The sequence below is a fragment of the Tachysurus fulvidraco genome, chromosome 11, assembly GCF_022655615.1.
Source record: "Tachysurus fulvidraco isolate hzauxx_2018 chromosome 11, HZAU_PFXX_2.0, whole genome shotgun sequence".
In the NCBI taxonomy this organism is placed as follows: domain Eukaryota; kingdom Metazoa; phylum Chordata; class Actinopteri; order Siluriformes; family Bagridae; genus Tachysurus; species Tachysurus fulvidraco.
Window position 1 is genome coordinate 10,855,413 of NC_062528.1, and position 20,655 is coordinate 10,876,067.

The 20,655-nt window shown below is 38.4% G+C and overlaps 1 protein-coding gene across 1 annotated transcript; it reads right to left on the bottom strand.

The window, feature by feature from the left end:
- Positions 1–481: 481 nt before the first annotated feature.
- Positions 482–19,495, bottom strand: lrrc75a (leucine rich repeat containing 75A). The gene is made up of 4 exons (XM_027147781.2): positions 18,049–19,495; positions 14,074–14,202; positions 11,498–11,610; positions 482–2,037 (listed from the first exon to the last, which is right to left on the bottom strand). Exons 1-4 carry the CDS (start codon positions 18,301–18,303, stop codon positions 1,203–1,205), a joined length of 1,332 nt encoding a protein of 443 aa, XP_027003582.1. The 5' UTR covers positions 18,304–19,495; the 3' UTR covers positions 482–1,202.
- Positions 19,496–20,655: the final 1,160 nt, after the last annotated feature.

The following is a 20,655-nucleotide window of genomic DNA, read 5'->3' on the forward strand; positions in this document are numbered from 1 at the left end:
CCAAATAATTAAATACTGAAGAAATCTTATCTGGGTATGTGGTAACAATGAATTTTAAATCACATCACTAAGATAATCAGAATAGGTTACATCAACCAGTCTACAACATGAATATTGTCCTTACAAAATAAGATATTTATTACAGAAACTCTGTAAAAGAGCAGAACAACAGACTAATACTTGAAAATGGCTCATTCACCGACGTATGTATTACGTTGAGGGATAATATGAGCCTTGTCATAAACTGTAATCAAGATGCTTAATATACTAAAGATTGGACCTACTGGTGCATGAGTATGTGCTGGTGATGAAATACTCATCAATTGGAGCTACAAATGGATCATAACTGTTAAATTGATATTTCAAACAAATACAATGGCTGGGTTATTATATTAAAAATATACTAAATAAATTGCAATTAATTATATAGCAGATTAGAATGTCTGTATAAAAGGAAGAGCAAAGCTTTGATGCATTTCAATACATTGAAATAATCGGTACATTTATGTTATTCTGTCTTCCAGTCTTTGGTACCAGTCCATCATAAAGCACAACAAATATTCTGAAGTTGAACTGCGGGAATTGTTGAAGTATTTGGTTTCCTCTTGCTTTTTTCTTCAGGAGTACAGGCTGTTCTGACTCTTGGGACATGCATTTCAAAGACACATTTTCTTGCTTGGGATGTAGAAACAGATGCAAAGGTGGAGAAGGATATGTCCAAGCTAGACGATCATGTCAGGCTGGTGAGTTTGTCTCCATCTCTATCAACGGGGTGCATTGGAAAAACATGCGCTCCCACTCAGAGACAGACCATTACACATCTGCACACACTCCGCTTTAACAAGGTCAGACAGGCACATAGGTAAAAGTCTTTAGATAGGACTATATAACCAAGGGGTATTACCTGAAAGAGAAGCATATAAACTGCAAAGGGTATCTTACCTTACTCTATATTATATGATTGTTGTACCTCATAAGTGGTATGGGCTTTAATTTTATGCTTAATATACACAAAATATATTTTTTTCCCACATAATCCTTTATTTTTAAATGATTCATCCCCTGCAATCTTTCAACACCTTAATATTCAGATACTATGATGCTATGACCTGTAAACGTCCTGACCTGTAACGCAGGGTCTGTCCTGACTCTTTGAACAAGACGGGTTTAAAGGCTACAATTTCTAAATGGAGCAAAGCTGCTCAGGTCAGGTTTCCTGAAGAACAAGGCACCGGATCCACACCAGTATCCTTTTTTCCATCCCTGAACGCTTCTGAAGAGTCCTGTGACTGACTAGAACATGACAGCTGTGAGCTCCGGCTGTGTGTGTCCTCTTCACCTTCAGCCTTAGTTGCTTTTTTCACACTGCTTTGTATTACATATGGCCTTCTTGCAGCCCTCAGCTCCTCCATGGTCCACACACTGTCCTCATCATCTGGACCTCTGACCTCTCTATCAAAGTCAAGCAGCTCCTCCATCATCTCTTCGATCTCCATCTCTCCATCTATCTCACAATCCACCTCAGATCTGAGCTCGCCCAAGCTCAGTGTCTTGTTTGTATCGTCGGTGTTATCTGTGTCATCCTCATCTGGCCGGGCGTCTGGTTCACTTGCCTGGCTTTCTCCAAATTCCATGATGGTAGGCAGGTTGCCCTGCTTGGGGCAGCGCTTACGCAGGCTTACTAGGAAAGACTGTGGCAACGAGAAGATGTCTACGTTGTTTCCAAGGTCTATCCATGTGATGCTTGGAAATCGATCAGGTTCCTTCAGTGTGTCTGTCAACTCCTTGAGCACGGCACGTGTCAGCCTGTTGCCATTGAGTGCCAGTGTTTCAAGCCGAGGCAGTGAGGCCAGCGTGGGCAGGAGTAAAAGAAAGGCCTCGTCTGTGAGCTCCGTGAATCCTAGCTCAAGGCTGGAAACACGAGAAGCATACCGCTGCAGGTGCGAGCACAGCCGCTCCATATCCTTCACTCCCAGAGGAATACTGGAGAGGTCTAATGCTCCATTGACCGGTGGATTAGAAAGAACAGCTTTTAGGCTGAGAAAAGGACAGAGAAAGGGTCAAACACTAGAGAACAAATTTAAACAAAGAAATGAATTGGATGTCATTTTAACCTTCATGAGGTAGATATAGAAAATATACTTAAGTTATGTTATGTCATGTTCAGATCTGGAGATTTCTGTCATACCGTAATCACCCTGTCAGCTAAGTACCAAACCTGCTATTAGCTGATTTAACTGTAATTTCATATAACTAAAGGTTGTATGAAAATAGCCCTTCGTAAAAATAGCCCTTCACATGAAAAGCACTGGTTAACCTTACCAAGCATCAGTGGAACTATAATTAGAAAGATTTAGATGGCCATGGATAATATCAGCATGTTTGATGAAAAAGGGGATTGAATTTTAACTATAAAAACTTTTGTGGTTATAGTGAAGTGGTTATTGTGAAGAGCTAATTCCATTATGAATTCTGTTAGACACTAGGATATTTTGGTTGCCTCTGGTGGAAGATTTCTACTTGAGCATTATCCAGAGATGAAGTGGGCTCTTTTCCAAGGAGATGCTTGTCCATCTGCTTGGTGCACATTGTTTCAGGGATAGGATCCAAATGTATGACCCTGACCAGGATAAAGCAGTTATAAAAATGCAGTGTTCAAATTAATTTACTGATTAATCCCAAAATTTTTATGATTTAATGCATTTTTTGGTCATATATTTATTTTATCATCTGTTCTAGTAATTCTGTAGTTGCGTAGTTAAAAATAAATGTAACCAAATTACACTAAACTGTTACTATATTATTGTCTGCATTGTCTTAAGTCTGGTTTGAGCGTATTGTGCTATTTTAATGTCATATCACCAAAGAGACTCACCGACAGCAACAGATGTTAATCTGCAGACAGAGTGTTAAAACAGAGCCAGCAAATGGCGCATGACACTCACTGCACACGTTCAGAGCTAAAAATAAGCAAAACCGAGAGCACTGACATTCCAGTAACTGAGATCAGACATAGAGAGAAAGAGGAGTGAGAAAACTCTTGCACCATTAGTTGCCATAAAAAGGAAATCCAGAGTTAGGCTTAATCCTTCCATTGGCACCAGTGAACACAATAAACAGACGGTATAGTCATGCAGGGCGGAGAAGAGCTGATTTCAATTATGACCCAAGCTCTAAAATATGCTGCTGTATTCAGAATCTACGCTGTGGTAGAAAGCATAGAGGTTTCGGTTTCAAAGTGAAATAAAATATTGAATAGATTTGTAAAGTTAATGTGCCTAAATAAATGATTACACTTTGTTTCTAAAAAAAAAATCTCAGTTTTGAAAACCAGCAACAATCAGGTACTCAAAATGTTAGCAGACCCTATTTTCATAGTGTAATCTGAAATGTTTCAAAGATGAACAGCAAAAACTGCCAGCGTTTAATCTTTGAATGCAGCATTTGGATTAATCACAGCCAGCTCAGTAGTTCTTTGTCAGCAATGAAAACTTTGAAGTAAAGGAGTACTTCACATATACAGTATAATGCTCACCATAAGAGGCTGAAGAAGAGCAATGATCAGTCTCATGGCTCAACAAGGATGACATAATAGAAGGATTCTGTCATCCTGGTAAGGATTTTCCAGCCTTACAAATCCTTTAGCTCTGTCTGACAGCGAAACTGGAAACAAATATCTGTCTTGATAAAATCTTTTTTCGTTTCTTTTCTAAAAACACCCTATTTTCATGTCGGATCATATTCATATTTCAAGATTTTAGGTGAGCAGCTCATGTAGCCTTAATCACATCATAACCCATCCGTCTTGCAGAACAGATTATACAGTGAAATTTTGTAAAATACAATGCAACATGTTTACAAATGTATGTTTATTTGCACTATGTACACTTTATGTAATTCAAACGTATTAAATACGCTATAATCTACAATTGTGATTCAGAATATTTCTATATAGTACACAATATTATTTCAAAATTTATTAGTTTAGAAAACGATAACTATAGTAATGATAGAAGAAAAGAATGTGACTAACAACCACAAATTTCCTTTTAACTAAACAGATAAGGGAATGATTTTTTTCCTACTGACTACATGTTGCTGTATTTTTCATTTCAAAAGGTTTTATAAAATATGTTAAAGACTACAGAGCTTTATATTCTACAGTACAAGCATCCACATAGCTTACTATAGTACTATTTATTACTTAAACAGACCAAATGCTAACCCAAACATATTTAATAACCCCTAATTATATTTATAATCCATCCATCCATCAATCCATAACCATAATCACATGGCACAAGGCAGGGGACACCCTAGACATTCTGGATGCAGGGCACTTCACACACTCATACACCACTAAAAATCTAGAGATGAGCATACAGCACATGTCTTTGGATCGGGGAGGACCGGGAGTACCTGGAGAAAACCCTGAAGCATGAGGAGAACATGTACTACTCCACATACACAGAACAGGGAAGGGAACTGAACCAACTAACCACCATACAACCCCCTCAACTCTTTAATGATTTATATCACTTATATAATATAACCCTAATTATAATAAAGTGCTTATTCTGGATACTGAGATGTGATATTCTGGATATTGAAAGCTAAAGTGAATTTAAATACCAGCAACGCCACACTGAAACTGATACCATATACCGTAAAATATAGATATGAAAATGTAGCCGATTTATCGTTTACCATATACACTCGGTTGATTTATCCACATAAACACAACATATGTAACACACATGAAAACTCTCAGATCCTTCTATATGAAAAGCAGCAATCATCTATATATTGCAAAAATATATTTCTAACATCTTGTTAACAAATTCTACATATACAATACCATTATATTAGACATGAGAATATTCTCCTATATTTTATTTATATGTAAAAAACCACATAAAGAAATGCCACTGTGATAAAGGCAGGGTTTTACTTTAGGCTTAACAAACCACAACATCAAGTATGACTACACGATTCTTAAAATAAAATGCAAGACAATACCTGGTATGTGTGTGTGTATCAGAGAGCTGATAGGTCTGTAAGATCATCCCCAGCAGACAGGAAGACAAAGAGCACTTGCTTAATCAGCTGCTTATTCTGCTATAATTTATACAGCACTGGGCTTTGCTCGCAGTGTATTTTATTTCTCTTAAGCATGATTATCCCGAGGCAGCAAACTTGGAGACCTACACAGCGAATGCTTCCTCTTTCCCGTGTGAGGAAAATGCACAGGTGGTGACAGCACTGTTTCCCCATTATGTGCACAGCACGAAAGACTGAGTTGGAACAACACTCCTTTTCTACAATCTGATAAACAATAAAGGTGTGAGGATGGGTCTCGAGTAAACAGCCCTGATTGTCTGTGTGGTAAATAAGAGATATTGGGAAATGGGTAGGTGGGAGACACAATGTGATCATATTTTATAGATCTAGCTTGCAGAACAATTTAGTGATTCTTATTCCACTACAGATCTTTCCTTCTGGTTAGTATCACCGCAGAAACACAGCCATCGTGGGTTTCACTAGGTGCAAGGCAGGAATATACCCTAGTCCATCACTGGGTATCACAAGTACATTCACAACAGTATGTGTGTGGGAGATGGAAAGAAACCAGGGCAACCAGAGGATGCCCGCGCAGACATGGGTACAAGATATGAAGTAAAATGAGCTCAGGACAAAACACTGGACAGTAAAAATATCTGTTCGCAGGGCTTCCAACCATGCCAGCTTCAATCTGTAATAATCTTAATTACAGGACATGGTTGGAAAAAATTGTAATCTATGAAAGATTAAGTAGCAAAATTACTTAAATATCACATCCTGAAGTGTTCTATTGCTCTTATATTACTGCAATTTTCCAGCAATTCCATTTTTATTCACTAAAAACACCACAGTCTGCTTGTTAATGTCCATTATACTAACTTCTTGGAAAATCACTGAAACAAGTTTGTTAATGATCACTTGTGTCATAGAAGCTATGAATAGATTCCTCTCAAACACCATTTTTTATCTCTCTCTTGAAGTTGCTAAGACAAAATAATGCAGCTGTTTGTGTTACCAAGCCTTGGATTATGTACACTGTTCGCCATGAACTCTCACCAGTTTGCCTACCGCAGCAATAGGAGCCCAGAAGTTGCAGTTTCCATGGCACTGCACTCTGTGCTCACACACTTGGACAATAAGAACACTTATGCTGCACGTATGCTGTTTGTTGACTTCAGCTCAGCATTTCATCTAAGTTAATAACCATATTAGTAGATCTGGGCATTAACACCTCCACTTGCAACTGGATTATGGACTTTCTGTCCAACAGACCCCAGCAGGTTTGATCAAGCTCCATCTGCTCCAACACCATCACACTCAACGCTGGTGTACCACAGGGCTGTGTGCTGAGCCCCTTCCTCTACTCCCTCTTTACCTGCGAATGCAGGCCTGTTAATGGATCGAACTCCATCATCAAGTTTGCAGATGACACTACCGTTATCGGTCTCATCACCAACAATGAGGGAGGAGATACAGCACCTAGCCACATGGTGCAATGACAATAACTTGCTCCTTAACACCTCCAAGACAAAGGAGCCCATTGTGGACTTCAGGAAAGAGACAAGAGGTACACATGACATCACCTACATCAATGGGATGGCTGTTGAGCGCGTCTCCAGCTTCAAGTTCCTGGGGATCCACATCTCGACGGACGTGTCCTGGACTACCAACACCTCCAGCCTGGTCAAGAAGGCTCACCAAGGACACTAAGGAAAAATCAGCTTTCCTCGGATATCCTGGTGAACTTCTACCGCTGCGTAATAAAAGTGTCAGAGTCTGGTATGGGAGCTGCTCTGTAGCAGAGTGCAGAGCATTACAGCGGGTGGTGAAAACCACCCAGTGCATCACAGGGAATCCACTTCCAGCCATGGAGGACATCCAGAAGAAACGCTGTCTGCGCCAAGCTTGCAGCATTCTTAAGGACTCCTCTCAGCCCGCCCATAGACTGTTTTCTCATCTGCCCTCCGGCAGGCGTTTCAGGTGCCTCCAGACCAGGACCAGCCGACTAAAGAACAGCTTTTTTCCTAGAGCTGACTCTTTATTGAACTCTGCCCCTCGATAATACTACTGCCCTTCATACACTGTTACTCCCCACCACCACCACCACCTCACACTCCGTTATTGTGCTAATGGACTGTCTACACAAAAACTTATGCCCTCTTGTATATTTGCTCATTTCTCACCCCATACTTCGTTGTTGCACTAATGGACTGTTACACAAAAACTATGCTCATTTGCACACTTACTCTTTTTTTGCATTGCTGCTCACCATTGCCTAACTTACCATTGTATATATCCACCCGATTTCTGTTTATAGTAACAGCTATATATTAGGTTCATAGTACATATCCTTCTGTATATTTCTGTTTATAGTAATAGCCATATATTTTGTTTAAAGCACATACCCATTTTTTATTATGTTCATAGTACATACACATCTGTAAATGACTTCTATATTACTATTTTTTTTAACTTATTTAATGTAAACACTGTATATCCTGCACTTGTTGTTATTGCACTCTGGTTAGACCTAAACTGCATTTCGTTGCCTTGTACTTGTACATGTGTAATGACAATAAAGTAACAATAGCAAAACAGAATAAAAAAAGCTTTTGATTTGCTTTATTGGCACCGAGGATGCTGTTATAGAAAATCTGACCAATCTGATTCAAGAGTTTAACAGTACTGTGGAATGACTGCAAACGACTACAATGCAAATTAGGTTTGGTAATTCTGTTTAGGCTGCTTAGCACCTAGCATGAAATATTGACAAAAATGATTCTATTGCTGCTGCTGGTGTGTGTGTGTGTGTGTGTGTGTGTGTGTGTGTGTGTGTGTGTGTGTGTGTGTGTGTGTGTGTGTGTGTGGTGTGTGTGTGTGTGTGTGTTGGGGCATTTCTGATTCTGATATGTAGATTGATCACTGTAAATGCACTGAAGCAATGATTATGTTAAATCTGCTAGCAGCTAAAGGGCATAAACGTCAAGCAGAATGGCTGATTATGTTTTGGTTCAAAATGGATGGACAGTGCTGCTGGATGTGTGGGAGAGAAAGTGTGAGAAAGCAACACACAGAAAACCAGGAATGAATACTAATGCAGCAAGTTCATTTACATATCATACGCTGACCCCTGTGCCAATCCTACATAGAAGTACGCTGAGGAGAAGTAAAAAACATAGATGGATGTTATTAAAAATTGGAATTTAGACCCAAGTAGATGGTGTTTAAAAATGCATGAAGCCAAGCGTATCGGAAAGATGAGTATGGATAGGAATATAGTATAAGAAGAAGGAGCATTGGATTTGACTAATGGAAGAAAATATGTATGGAGGTGGGGAGAATGAGGGAATGTTGGATGAGAGAACAAGAAAAAGACATGGCTGAGAAATGACGTGATCCTTTCTCAAAAGAAAGAGCCAGATGCACTTCCTTAAACATCTATAGACATAGATTAAAGCCTCAACATGACATAAATGTAGGTGACATATACAGTAAGTGTACATAAGATATGCACAGAATCAGTTTATGACAAATGAAATGTAGTTCACAAAAAAAGTAATTCTTCAAGCCGGAGTAAACCGGAAAATCTCACCCAGAAGTTCCCGAGTGTTTTGTGTGTGTGAATGTCAGAGACAAAAATATTTCATCTGTTGACAGCACAATGCTGGTTATTAGGAGTTGTTATAAAGTACAGACAGCAGTGCAGACAGACCAGACAGCTGCCATGTCTCAAACAATTCAGTTCATCCAAAACACTCTGCACTGCCTGCACACATCAGCTGCTGCAATTTTCCTTCTATTGTGCCAGTCGTTACTCTGTTACCTCCCAACGGATAAATCTCTTCTGACTAGTAATTTATTCATTTCACATTTATTTTTTTATAATTCCAAATTGAACACTAAATAAAATCAGAGCGAAAAAACTTCTAGTTTTCTTCTGTAAAACTACTTATGTAATTACAGAAATAAGACGACGTGTACAATAACCGTGATCAGTGATCATTATTAATTCTTCTGCAAGTACAGACAGATAATATCTTATGAATCATTACTCATGTGCAGTGTAGCCTTTACAACTCTCATAATTAGGCTTAATGTCTGTCATTATCCCTTATGAGCCATTCGGAAGTAAAAATGGAGTTTATCTCTGCATCATGTCCTTAGCCCTGGTAGGAGACAAGAGTCATGTTTCCATGAAGTTGACGGGAGAGGAGCCCGGGAGAGGAGTGGATCATTAGCTCATGCTAATGTCCCCTTGTACTAAAACGCTTGCAGGAGGGACAGTGAGTTGAGTTAGGGAGTCAGAGTCATAGCTGTTGAAGCAAGTGTTGTAGCTAATCAGAACTTTTAATATAATCAAAGATCACAGAATGAATTCATAAAGATTATAAGAATGATCTCAGAGAGCTCCTAACTTCCTAACTTAGCTTAAAAATTACTAACTAGAAATCTTAGCTTTAGAGTGACTCAGGACCTCTGAGCCATATATATATATATATATATATATATATATATATATATATATATATATATATATATATATATATATATATATATATATATCCCTATCATTATTAAGTATACAATACATTTCTTATCCTTTTTCACCTTTTGGCCTCTGCTAAAGAAACTCAAGCATCTTAAATGACATTCCCACTACTCCTAAAAACCTTTTGACATTATGAGCCCTTTTAAGGGTTAAGATGCTTTATGAATAACTTTTACCTTTTCTGGGATCTTCTCTTTAATTTTAAGGGAAAACGGCCACATTTATAAGAATTTTCTTAGAATTACGTCATTAGGAGCAGCTCTTTACACTAAGAATTTTCATGCAGACTGGCCTTGGCATTAAAGAAGAGTTTTGGCAAAATTGTAGGACACCCTGCCAAATACATTGATGACACTAACCTTATTTAGTTACTCTTCAGAAACCCAAACTGCTCTTTAAAAAAATCAGCAAGACTATTAACATCCCTGGAGATCTCTCTAATTGCACCATTTATGAATGTATGCAAACTTACTGAAGTTCTATTTGAGGAAAGGTTCATCTCCTCTAATACCACTAGCATTATTCAGTGATGTAAGATTCAATGTTTTGATTCTGATTACATTTTGTTGTAAGGTCCTTTCCTGACATTGCCAGTCCAAGATTGCAAAATTACTCATGCTCTCTGGGTAGGATGCATGATGTTTTACTCTCTCTGATCAATAAAGATGGTACATCAACAAGCAAACTGTACACAGAGCAGATGCAGGAACTGAACCCCAGCCCGAAGATGTGAGGCAAACATGCTAACCTCTAGTAGTCCATCAAAAAAAGTAAACCTAAATATTTTTGGCACCTAAAATGTCTAAAAGGAGGCAAATGATCACTTCTTTTATTGATTTATAAAGCTCCTGCTCTTTTTGTTTTTACATACAGTAGATGTAGGCAGTGATGAAAGGAGGAAGGGGCAAACAAAAATAAGAACAAAAAGTTTAAGCCAATAAATTATTCTGCCGTAAATATAAAATATCACATGTGACCTAATATCTATGGCTACAAATCTGTTGCAAATGTATTATTAGCCATATTTATGTAAGTATGAGTGAGTTATTAGCTGCCTTATGTTAATATTTGCTCACATTCATTGGGTTCTCAGAATAATTACTGTCAATTTACAAAATTAGTAAGGAATCTGAGGCATATAATTTGTCTTGTACTTTAATTTTCATCCTGGTTAGTGAATGTAATATAAGTAATTAAGTGTACTGTGCATCTACAGAATAAATTGTGTGTATTTATGCTACCTTTGCTTGTGTTAAACTTGTATTTTGTAAATGTGTTAAGGCAGCGTGAAGGCAGGTTGACACAGCAGTCAGGGTGAGACAAGCTTTGGCTCATGCCCATGTCGGCTCTGCTAACAGAATGTCACACGCTGTCTCTTGAGCTCCACTGGATCTCTCAGTTCAGTGTGGTTCGGTGCCTGAAGGACAGTTTGAGATTTCATATATTGCTGTGGTTTTTTAATTTGTTTACTCTCACAGTGCTGACAAATCAGGGCTTAAAGAAAGAGCTGGCACCATGATGACTAGCTGACTGTTACAAGGAAGCAGAGTGTATTTTATTTTCATAATTTATCTAATGAATAAGGACTTGCATTTGGCTCTTGTGCGCGGATTTGAACATTGGTTGGCCCTTTCAATCTTCTGCACTTGAATTAAAATGGAAATTCATTAAAAAGAGAGCAGCAGGCCTTGGCGACCAACAACTGTTGATGGTAGAGGACGTTATGACTGATGAACTAATGGAGAGAAATATAGTAAATCATAAAGAGAGAGAGAGAGAGAGAGAGAGAGAGAGAGAGAGAGAGAGAGAGAGAGAGAGAGAACTTTTCGCTTCTATTTGTCAACTCTGACCTCCTGGTTCTTCAGCCCATGTATCCTGTGTGCTTACCATGACTGAGGTTTCCTCTTCAGCAGGCCCTGGCGTCTCCACTGTGAGTGTGGACTCAGATGGTAGGTCAGCTGACGGCACACCTTCTCCATTGCTCCCAGAGAATCACCTTCCTGAACAGGCAAAGATTGAAGTAAACAGAGAAAGAAAATATCAGTCATGCAATAGACAGGACAGCTTCTTGTGAACTACAGTGAGAGTGGGAATCTAAAATCATCTAAAATCTTTATCTAACAAAAAAGATAGTTTCCCCAATTCTGTGTGTGTGCTCATGTTAGGATACATGAATACATAATGTATTTCCAGACTGTGGTGCTGCATAATGATTTATGAATTTCCAAAAAAACAAAACTTTCCAAGCATTTCATTTTAACCTATTAACTGAGTTGCCATAGAGTACAAGCAGAAAAAAAACTGCTGGAGAATACATACAGATCAAACAACAGCTTAGAAACATTCTTAGGAGAAACACACTAGCTGACTGAATTAACAATCTTAAATGAAATCATATATTTAACAATTAATATAAGTGTAAGTGTATATCATCACTAGATGCAAGGTCACTTCCTAGATAGGTACCATTACAATAATAGCACTAATACAATACAATAATAGCATGGATAAAACTTCTGCATGGTTCACTTGACATGGATGTATGGTTGTTGTTTTTTTGTTTGTTTTTATACATCATTGACAAAACCAGTATGCTGAAATGCAGTGTGTAATATAAATTGTAATTTATTAAAAACATTTACAGTAAACAATTCTCATGCCACAGTCTGTTATGAATAAGCTTTGGTTGCTAAGCAACATAAAAGGAAAAGATTAGGATATACTATGGATAGAACAATGTGAATAAGTGTAATGATGTTACTGCTCTAAAGGTTGGTACATTAATACAGAACTCAATTACTATGTTCCGGTCACTGGGGTGTGTATATTGAGGATTTTATGACAGCTTTTAAAGCAGAAACTATCCATTTAATAATACAGAACTAAGATTTGGATCAATGCCTATTGCTCCCTGACCATACTATACTGTGCATCCTGCAGTCTTGTATCTTCATCAGTCTTATATTTGATCAGTCTTATTTCAATAATATTGTTCTTGTTCTAGTTTGTGCTGAGAACTACTGTGTTTTATTAGAAAACAGCTGTTAGCGAGGCTTTGGCCCAGAGCTGTGCTGGTTGTTTGTTCCGTGCTGTTGGGTTTAATTTGCACCATTAAGTGCAGCAGCATTAACAGAAGGCTCCCAATGTAAACTCACTCATCTTCACAATATGACTCATCCATGAGCAAGAGTCTAGTGCTGTCAATCACACAGCCCGGCTCATCATTTCCCCTCTATATGAACTGAAATTGCTTTCCTCTTTATGCTGTTCACAACATTCACTAATGTTTCTGAATCTTGTGACAAATGGAAAATATTCAATATGTACTTCACATAAATGACATCTCATGTAGCTTGCTGTGATAGACACACCATTAAATCCTACACACTACAGACAAAAAGGGATATTTGTTGTATGTGCTCATGAACATCGCTAAGACCTTTGATATTTGCGGTTTGATAAAAACACATCATATGCCTTGTGTTGTCCTGATATTCAATATCAAGGCTTTTTGTCATAAATAACATTTATTTCCTGATGCACCCCAGCTAACAACTGCAAATGTACACACACACACACACACACACACACACACACACACACACGCATACACTCAAACACACACACACACACACACACACACACACACACACACACACGCACACACACTCACACAAACACACAATCTCTTGAAAACCAATTTCTTCAGCCTTCAGAATACAGACAAGAAAACCCTAAACTGACTACGCAGATGCAACTAGATATGATTATAGTTCAGCTAAGAGGAAAGAGTAAAGAAGCCGTTAAAGATTTCTTTTCCATTTTTAGAAGAGTAAAATCAACACATTACAAATCAATTTATAATGATTTACACCAAATTAGAGATGGCATCGTTTATTACTGTAGTTCTCAAGCAGAGCCAGCAACCTGTTCAGTCATTATAAACCCATCCAGATCCCTTATGTTCATGCCTTGAGCTGAAGATAATGGCTAGTATTTGTCAATACTGCATTCATCACTCAGAGAAAAATCAGGGCACACTGTTCACACAGAGCAGTGGTGCTACATGAAACCACAACCATGAAGGTGAGAGAAAAACATGCTAACCACTAACCACTGTGCTGCCAATAATTTCATCACAGAGTAAAACTCTCTAAAATTAATTTGAAGCTACTTAATGCATGCATAGTTTAAACATTTAACACCATTGGCTGATAACCAAACCTCCAATTCAGAGGTATTTTTGCAGTGCTGGATGTAGACTTTATTAGAAATCTACTAAAGTAAATGTTTCTCAGTGATATTCTGATAATTACTTTTTAATTTCTAAGCACAGAAATTAAATTCTGCATTGTTTTTTTCTTTTGGTTTGTGACATCAGGTTTTAGCACAGTGTCCTGAATGTACTTTTTCAGCCAAGAAGTTGAATTTTATTACATCAGTAAAGAAACTAATCACTTTACCGTCTTCGGGCAATGAATGTATCTGGCCAAACTGATAATGAGGTCGTGTGTAATAGGATCCACCAGGTTCCGGAAACTGGCGTAGCGATAAAGGACATCATCCAAGGAGGTTGACTCCATTCCCAGGTCCTACAGCAAAAAAAGAGCGAAAACCGAGCTTTTAATGATTTCAGCAGCAGATCACAAAGATTAACAGCAATCATTTAGTTTATTTAAACATATATGTTGAATGTATTTTCCATTTTAGATTTATTACAATATACATTTTTGCTTGATAGAAAACTGATGTATAAGATTATACAGTATCTACGAATATATTTAGCCTATGTCTAGAAATTGAACTAATTAGATTGTTTAAAATACATTAGATGAAATTGTATTGCTTAAAGAAATTTTTATTTTCATAATTTTTTTCTTACAGAAATAGCATAAAATTATTATTTGTTACATTTTGTACAATAGATTTTTAACAGACTTATTTTTTTTGTATTAAAAAACCTGAAAAACATCAAATCCAATGTTCAAACACATCACTTGATGATGCCTTGTATACATCCAATAAAATGTAAAAATAAGACTAATTAACGTCAGCTAAAATTTTGACCATATCTGATCCACTCTGCTAAAGCTTATATTAATTTCACTCTCAATAGAAAATAGCAACATATTTCATGGAGGTTACAGCACGAAAGCTCACTGTCACTATGTGAGGAAAAAACAAAACAATTTCATAATACACTTCTGCAAATAAACAAACCTGATTGTGAATTTAATCTACTCTACCCCAGGGCCTTGTTATCTACACAATAACAAGAAAGGTAGAAGAATCAGCTCAACACATTGTTTTGGGTTGGTGTTCAAGCAAAGCAGAATTATAAAGTGAAAGACATTTTTTAAATCCAGTGACATGAAATATAAATGCACAAATCATACTCAAGGACACAGAAGACATATTCTAAAGTAATTTTAGAAAGAAGGTTAAAGATTCTTTTCCCTAAGAATCCTCCTCGCAGGGAAATACAGAACAGCAATGCACAATACTCGTCTATGGGGCTACATTATTAATGATCTTCCTTTCAAACAAAGATTCCTACATTTTCACAGCTCCTTGGGTTCACCTAGCAACCAAAGGCATCTCACCTTCTTTCCCATTCTCATTAACTGCCCTTTCAATTTACATGAGCTGAAATACCATTCATTTCATCATCTAAACTGTGCAACTGAAATGATGCATAGATTGAAATCCCCCACTGAAAATCAGGAGTTTGTGCTGTTAATACATACAGAGGATTTAAAAAGCATTCGGACCCTGGCCTTGATCCTTGTTCTTCATAAAAGACCTGATAATCAAGTCTCACCCTTTTATATAGGATTATTAGGATCTTTTATAATCTATGCTGCTTAAAGGAATATCCCAGCATTTTCATTTTTAGCTTTATTCACCCCATCATATGTGTAACATATGGGGAATTGCCATAATAATTAATTTAGAAATAGATTAAAAGAAGAGAAACCTGTTAATTGGAAACATAATGGAAGTCCAAGGGTCAGCACAAGACAACACAATATGACACAAATTCAGCACAAATAAACCATCTAAATCTTCCTTCAGATGTAATAATATTTCATTCAGATTTATTTTTATTCTTCATTCAGTCATTTGTCTTCAGTAATTAATAGATTTTGACCCATGGCCTATCAGGAACAGGAATATACCATGAAAGGAACTCCAAAGGCAATTCAATGCAACCATTGCACCCTCTAGCATGACTTGAGTCGATAGGAAGAAACCTGAGAATCAAGTAGAAATCCACATGAACATGGAGAAAACATATAAAACTACACAGACAGTAAACAGAGAGAGCCTGGCACTACCTCAATGCTACTTGCAGAGCCACTATATCTACAAAGTCTTCCCTCTTATTGTTGTCCTTTCCTGCTCCCTGTTTGGAGTCACCACATACAAAGTGGTAAAAAAAAAAAAAAAGTCCTCCGATCTGCATATTTGATATTGGCAGTAGATATGCGAGTGTGGCTAAGAGAGAAAATTTTATTTGTAAACAGAAACCACAGACACAGTGATCAGCAGAATACTAAGCATCGATTTTCTCAGACTCGCACTTCTGTTGAGCTTGTTTGATTATCTATGCTTTTACTTATGACTGTGAGCAGCAATAGGGCCTTCTTTCCATCCTTGACCTCCCTACAGGCCATTCTCTTACTCCTACACTCTCTTCCTGATCCCTCCATCAAAGACTGCAAGATCTAGAGAGTGAAAGTGTCTGCACAGCACAGTAATAAATTACACAGCCATTCTAATTGCATCGGCAGTACAGGACAGTCCAGCCGCTACGCACGCATTTCAGCAGCTGTGATGGGGTGAGGTATACGGCCACTAGTGCATAGTGCAGGCACATTTGGTATGTAGATTGACTTGAAGGAGAAGCCCCATTATGCCTGTGGGATTTTACAGAGGAGTCTTAATGCTTGCCTCCACTGTAATTTACCTGTTCTTGATAGAGGGCTTTTGCTTGCTATGCTCTCTACTCCCCCGTTGTCTTATACAGATATCTACTCAGTCTGACCTTGCTGATTAAAGACATGCAATCGATTAGATTTCAGTGTCTTATACCAGTTCCATCTGCAGAATGCTTGGTGGTTAAGGGCAGTATGATACATGATACTAATTTAAATATAAATAAATAGCACATATATGGCATTGTGTTGTGATGTGTTACATTAGAAGGAGCTGTTTAACTACCATCACTTTACCACTGGCATTGTTTGTTGTGAGGGCCATGTGGAAAGGGTTACCTTATACTTGCAAATGCATTTTAGTCATGCATTAGTCAGTTTTTGCAGCTGGATTAACAGCCTCTTGCTGTAATCAAAGTGCACTAATTTTCATTTGCAAGTAGTCTCAGCTGACCAAATAAACAGCACTAATGGTCTAAACACAAAACTGATCGATTGAAATAGTTCATAGCCTACAGTATATTGCATAAATTCCCAAATACATTGTAGATAATTGTACTGAAACAAGGGATTTATTGCTGTTTATTGCTTTTACAAATAAACCAATTATTCATTCATCTTGAGTAGTTGCATTATCCTAGGCAGGCTAATGGTGGATCCTAAGCCAATCCTGAGAACAGAGGGGGGCAAAAGGAGGACAACTCACACTGAACAAGCTGCTAGCACATCCCAACGCACAAAGCAAACACACATTCACACCTATGGGCAATTTAGTTCAACCAATCTGCCTATATGCATGAATTGTTCAGTGGGAGGAAACCTGAAAACCCAGAGGAAACTCATATGAATTCCACACAGACAACAACCAGGAGCCATGGAGCCCAGGCAGCAACACCCTTATTAAAAAAAAAAAAAGAATATACACATGATAAGATATATTGAAAAGTTTTAGGGAAAAGAATTATAATGACATCCATTCTAATATATTTAATTTCCTCTGTATGATATAAATATTCTCTACTGATTTATATATCCAGTTTGCCTGTAAGTGTGTACAGTCTCAGAACAGCATTCTGAGATTTCTCTAGTGTTGACCTCTGCTCTGCTGACTTTGCTGTTTCCAAATGCAGTCACCCAAATGAACCCTTAAAGCCCTGACAGGCATGATTACTAAGTCCCTGACAGCATTGTGTTTAATGCTCTAGATGCAGTAAGTTTTCTTGCAGTATTTATCTGTGCAACACTCATTTGTTTTAATTACATCCAGTATATTGCAGACCATCCACTTCTTTTCCTGGCAAACGTGTGGTCTACCTATGTTGTCTCTGATCTGCTGTGTTTTTTTTAACTTGTAAGACCTAATAATAATAATAATAATAATAATAATAATAATAATAATAATAATAATAATAATAAAATCTTCTATATTATAGTGTACATAAGGCACGATTGTGATGATGGAATGTGAGAATGAGTTCTGCCTTTCAGGCCACTTCGTACCTGTCGTAGGGTTCTGAGCATCTCTGTGGCCTCGTCGTGTTTTCCCTGCTTGGCCATGTGCATCATGTCCTGAATCATGCCCACACGGCGCTGGTACGGAGGCGGAGGTCCGGTGCGCGCGAGTCTCTCCCCAGCGCGCAACACGAGCGAGGCGCGCACGTCATTACTGCGCTCGCGTGTCGGTGTCCTCCTGCAGCGCGCGCTTAGAGGACTGGCGCCCGCCTCATCCGGGCTCTTCGCCTGCTTCGCTCCCATGACCGAGTCCGAACACAGACACTCAGATGCAGTCAGTGCAGATTCAGTCCCACACTAGCGACATAGCGTTTGTGTAAAGAACTTGAACGTATGCGACTAGGAAGCAGGAGTTTACAGTCGCGTTTGTCACTGGTTGTTTACATCACACCTGTCCTGGAGAGAGTGCTCACGGTTATACGCTCGAATCTATCAAAACAAAACAAACAAAACAAAAAGAACTAAAGATGTGCACGAGATTTGCATCTCCTGAGTTGCATCTCCCATCATCACAAACTTCAGCAATTCGTTCCACTTGTGTTTGCCTTAGCAAATAAACAACAGCGCGTGTCTGAAACCTTACATCCAGCTGAAGCAACCCTCCTCCTTCCTTAGCTCTAATACCTTAGGAACTACCTTGAACGAATAAACCCATCATCCGATTAAAGCCATTGCGACAAAATATAGGTTAGAGGACTAGAAGGCTGTATCCTTTCGTGTCCCTCAGGTAGGGAACAGATCGGATGAAGATGCCTGGAGCATGGCCGCAGACTGGAAGAGGAAAATAATGCTCAAACTCCCATTCTGCACAGTAATCTCATGCGCTGAACAGAACCTTCCGTGTATCTGTTTCTCCAGGTCCGCCTTCACCTCGGAGCAAAGTAAAGCGAGGTCAGAATGGAAGAAGAGAAGTGCTCGCGTCGTTAGGGTGCGTTATTCCTCCTCGCCAAAGTCATCCCAGGGCTTTCCATCACGTGCACTTACTGTACTTAGCTTATATTTCCGGGACGTTTTCAGGTCTAGTTATGTTTTGCATCAATGCTTTCAGATGTCCGATGCTTCATTGTTTACGGGTTGTGTCTTTCTCTGAGACTAATGCAGGCTGTACCAGTGGATCATGGTGCAGAGAGACTCCCCCCGTTCCCCCTCCATCATCTGGGAGGGGTCGGGCAGTGTGCACATCATGCATCCTCCAGCAACTCGCCAAACATTGAAGTCAGTCACAATATTGGAGTGCTGTACAAAGAGTAGCTGTTTACCTTATTGACCCAGGGTTAAACACAAATGAATTATGCGACCTTGCTGTATTAACGACTTAAACCTGCGAAATGGAAAAACCAACAACAACAACACACAAAAGTGTATTAGATTTAGGTAACATTGTAAGAACATAAGGCATGCATTATAAACTGGGCATTTATATTTGCTCGGACAGTGTAATTGCGACAAAGAAGCTCATCCACCGCATCTGTTTCTAATTTAGACAGTAAAAATCGTTGCAGACTCGTACTGAGTGCCACTACACTGCATGCATTTCACTCTACTGACACCTGGTGCTTAAGGAATTGAATTTATAAAGCACATCTAAAACGCTGCAAGTTTCATATAATTCTTAAGAGATTTCTTAGTTTCTTAAATGTGCTCTAGTTTGGTGCCCCTTCAGATCAGGAAACATTATTGTCCGCAGAGGTCCAGTGTATATGCAGATTTGTATTCCGAACCTTATTCAGGTATGATCGCAATGAAGGAATTACACCCTGGATGGAAAGCACACATGCAATTCAATTCAGTTTCATTTGTATAGGACTTGTATAGGACTTGGCCATTGTCACAGCAAAGCACTATTTTAATTCAGAACATAATTTTTAAATGGAGAAACCAGAAAGGCCAGTAGAAACCCACATGGACAATAAGAGTTTATGTATAGTATATTGACAAAGACAGTAAACCAAGCAGGAGATATGAGGTGTTAGTCACACCTGACAAACCATGCAACAGCCATACCTTATTCAATATGTCTAATCAGTTGGTCTTTAGTTCACTGTGAGGTGTGGTTCTGAAAATAAACACAGTTGCTTGCTGTCCCATTAATACCGTATTATTTTGGAGTCTCCTTCACACATCAATACTTTCTCTTCTGGCTAGTAACAAAACAATATGAAGGCAAATATATAAATTTATTGTAGACCTACAGGATGCACAGTATGTTATGTAAGCTTGAAATTCCAAAAAGCAATCTGGAAAATTGGATGCAGACCAGACTGAATCCCCTAATGTCCCTTGCTGACAGACATAGCTGACAATGAACAGCTGATCACTATCCCTGTCCCCAAAAGTTAAGCTGTGTCCTGCAGTCCAGAGACTGAACTCTACAGTTACACACAATGACCAGGAGTTTGACTGGCATATAAACATATAAACATTGCACCAGATTGCTTCATAATTTCTGTTTGGTCAATGTACTTCAAAATTCTTCAACATTTAACTTCAGCATACAGTAGTAAAGAATGAAACTAATAGTGATAATAGTGCTAAGTGACATGCACATTCAAATAGACTACATTGTGAAAAAGGCCCAGCAGAGGTTGTACTTCC

Excerpts from the sequence above, each read along its gene's own strand:
- lrrc75a (XM_027147781.2), bottom strand. The coding sequence starts at position 18,303 with ATGGGAGCGAAGCAGGCGAAGAGCCCGGATGAGGCGGGCGCCAGTCCT. Across the intron at positions 11,611-14,073 it reads ACATTCATTGCCCGAAGACG|GAAGGTGATTCTCTGGGAGC; the intron begins GTAAAGTGATTA and ends TTGCCTGTTCAG. Across the intron at positions 2,038-11,497 it reads AAGAGGAAACCTCAGTCATG|CCTAAAAGCTGTTCTTTCTA; the intron begins GTAAGCACACAG and ends TCCTTTTCTCAG.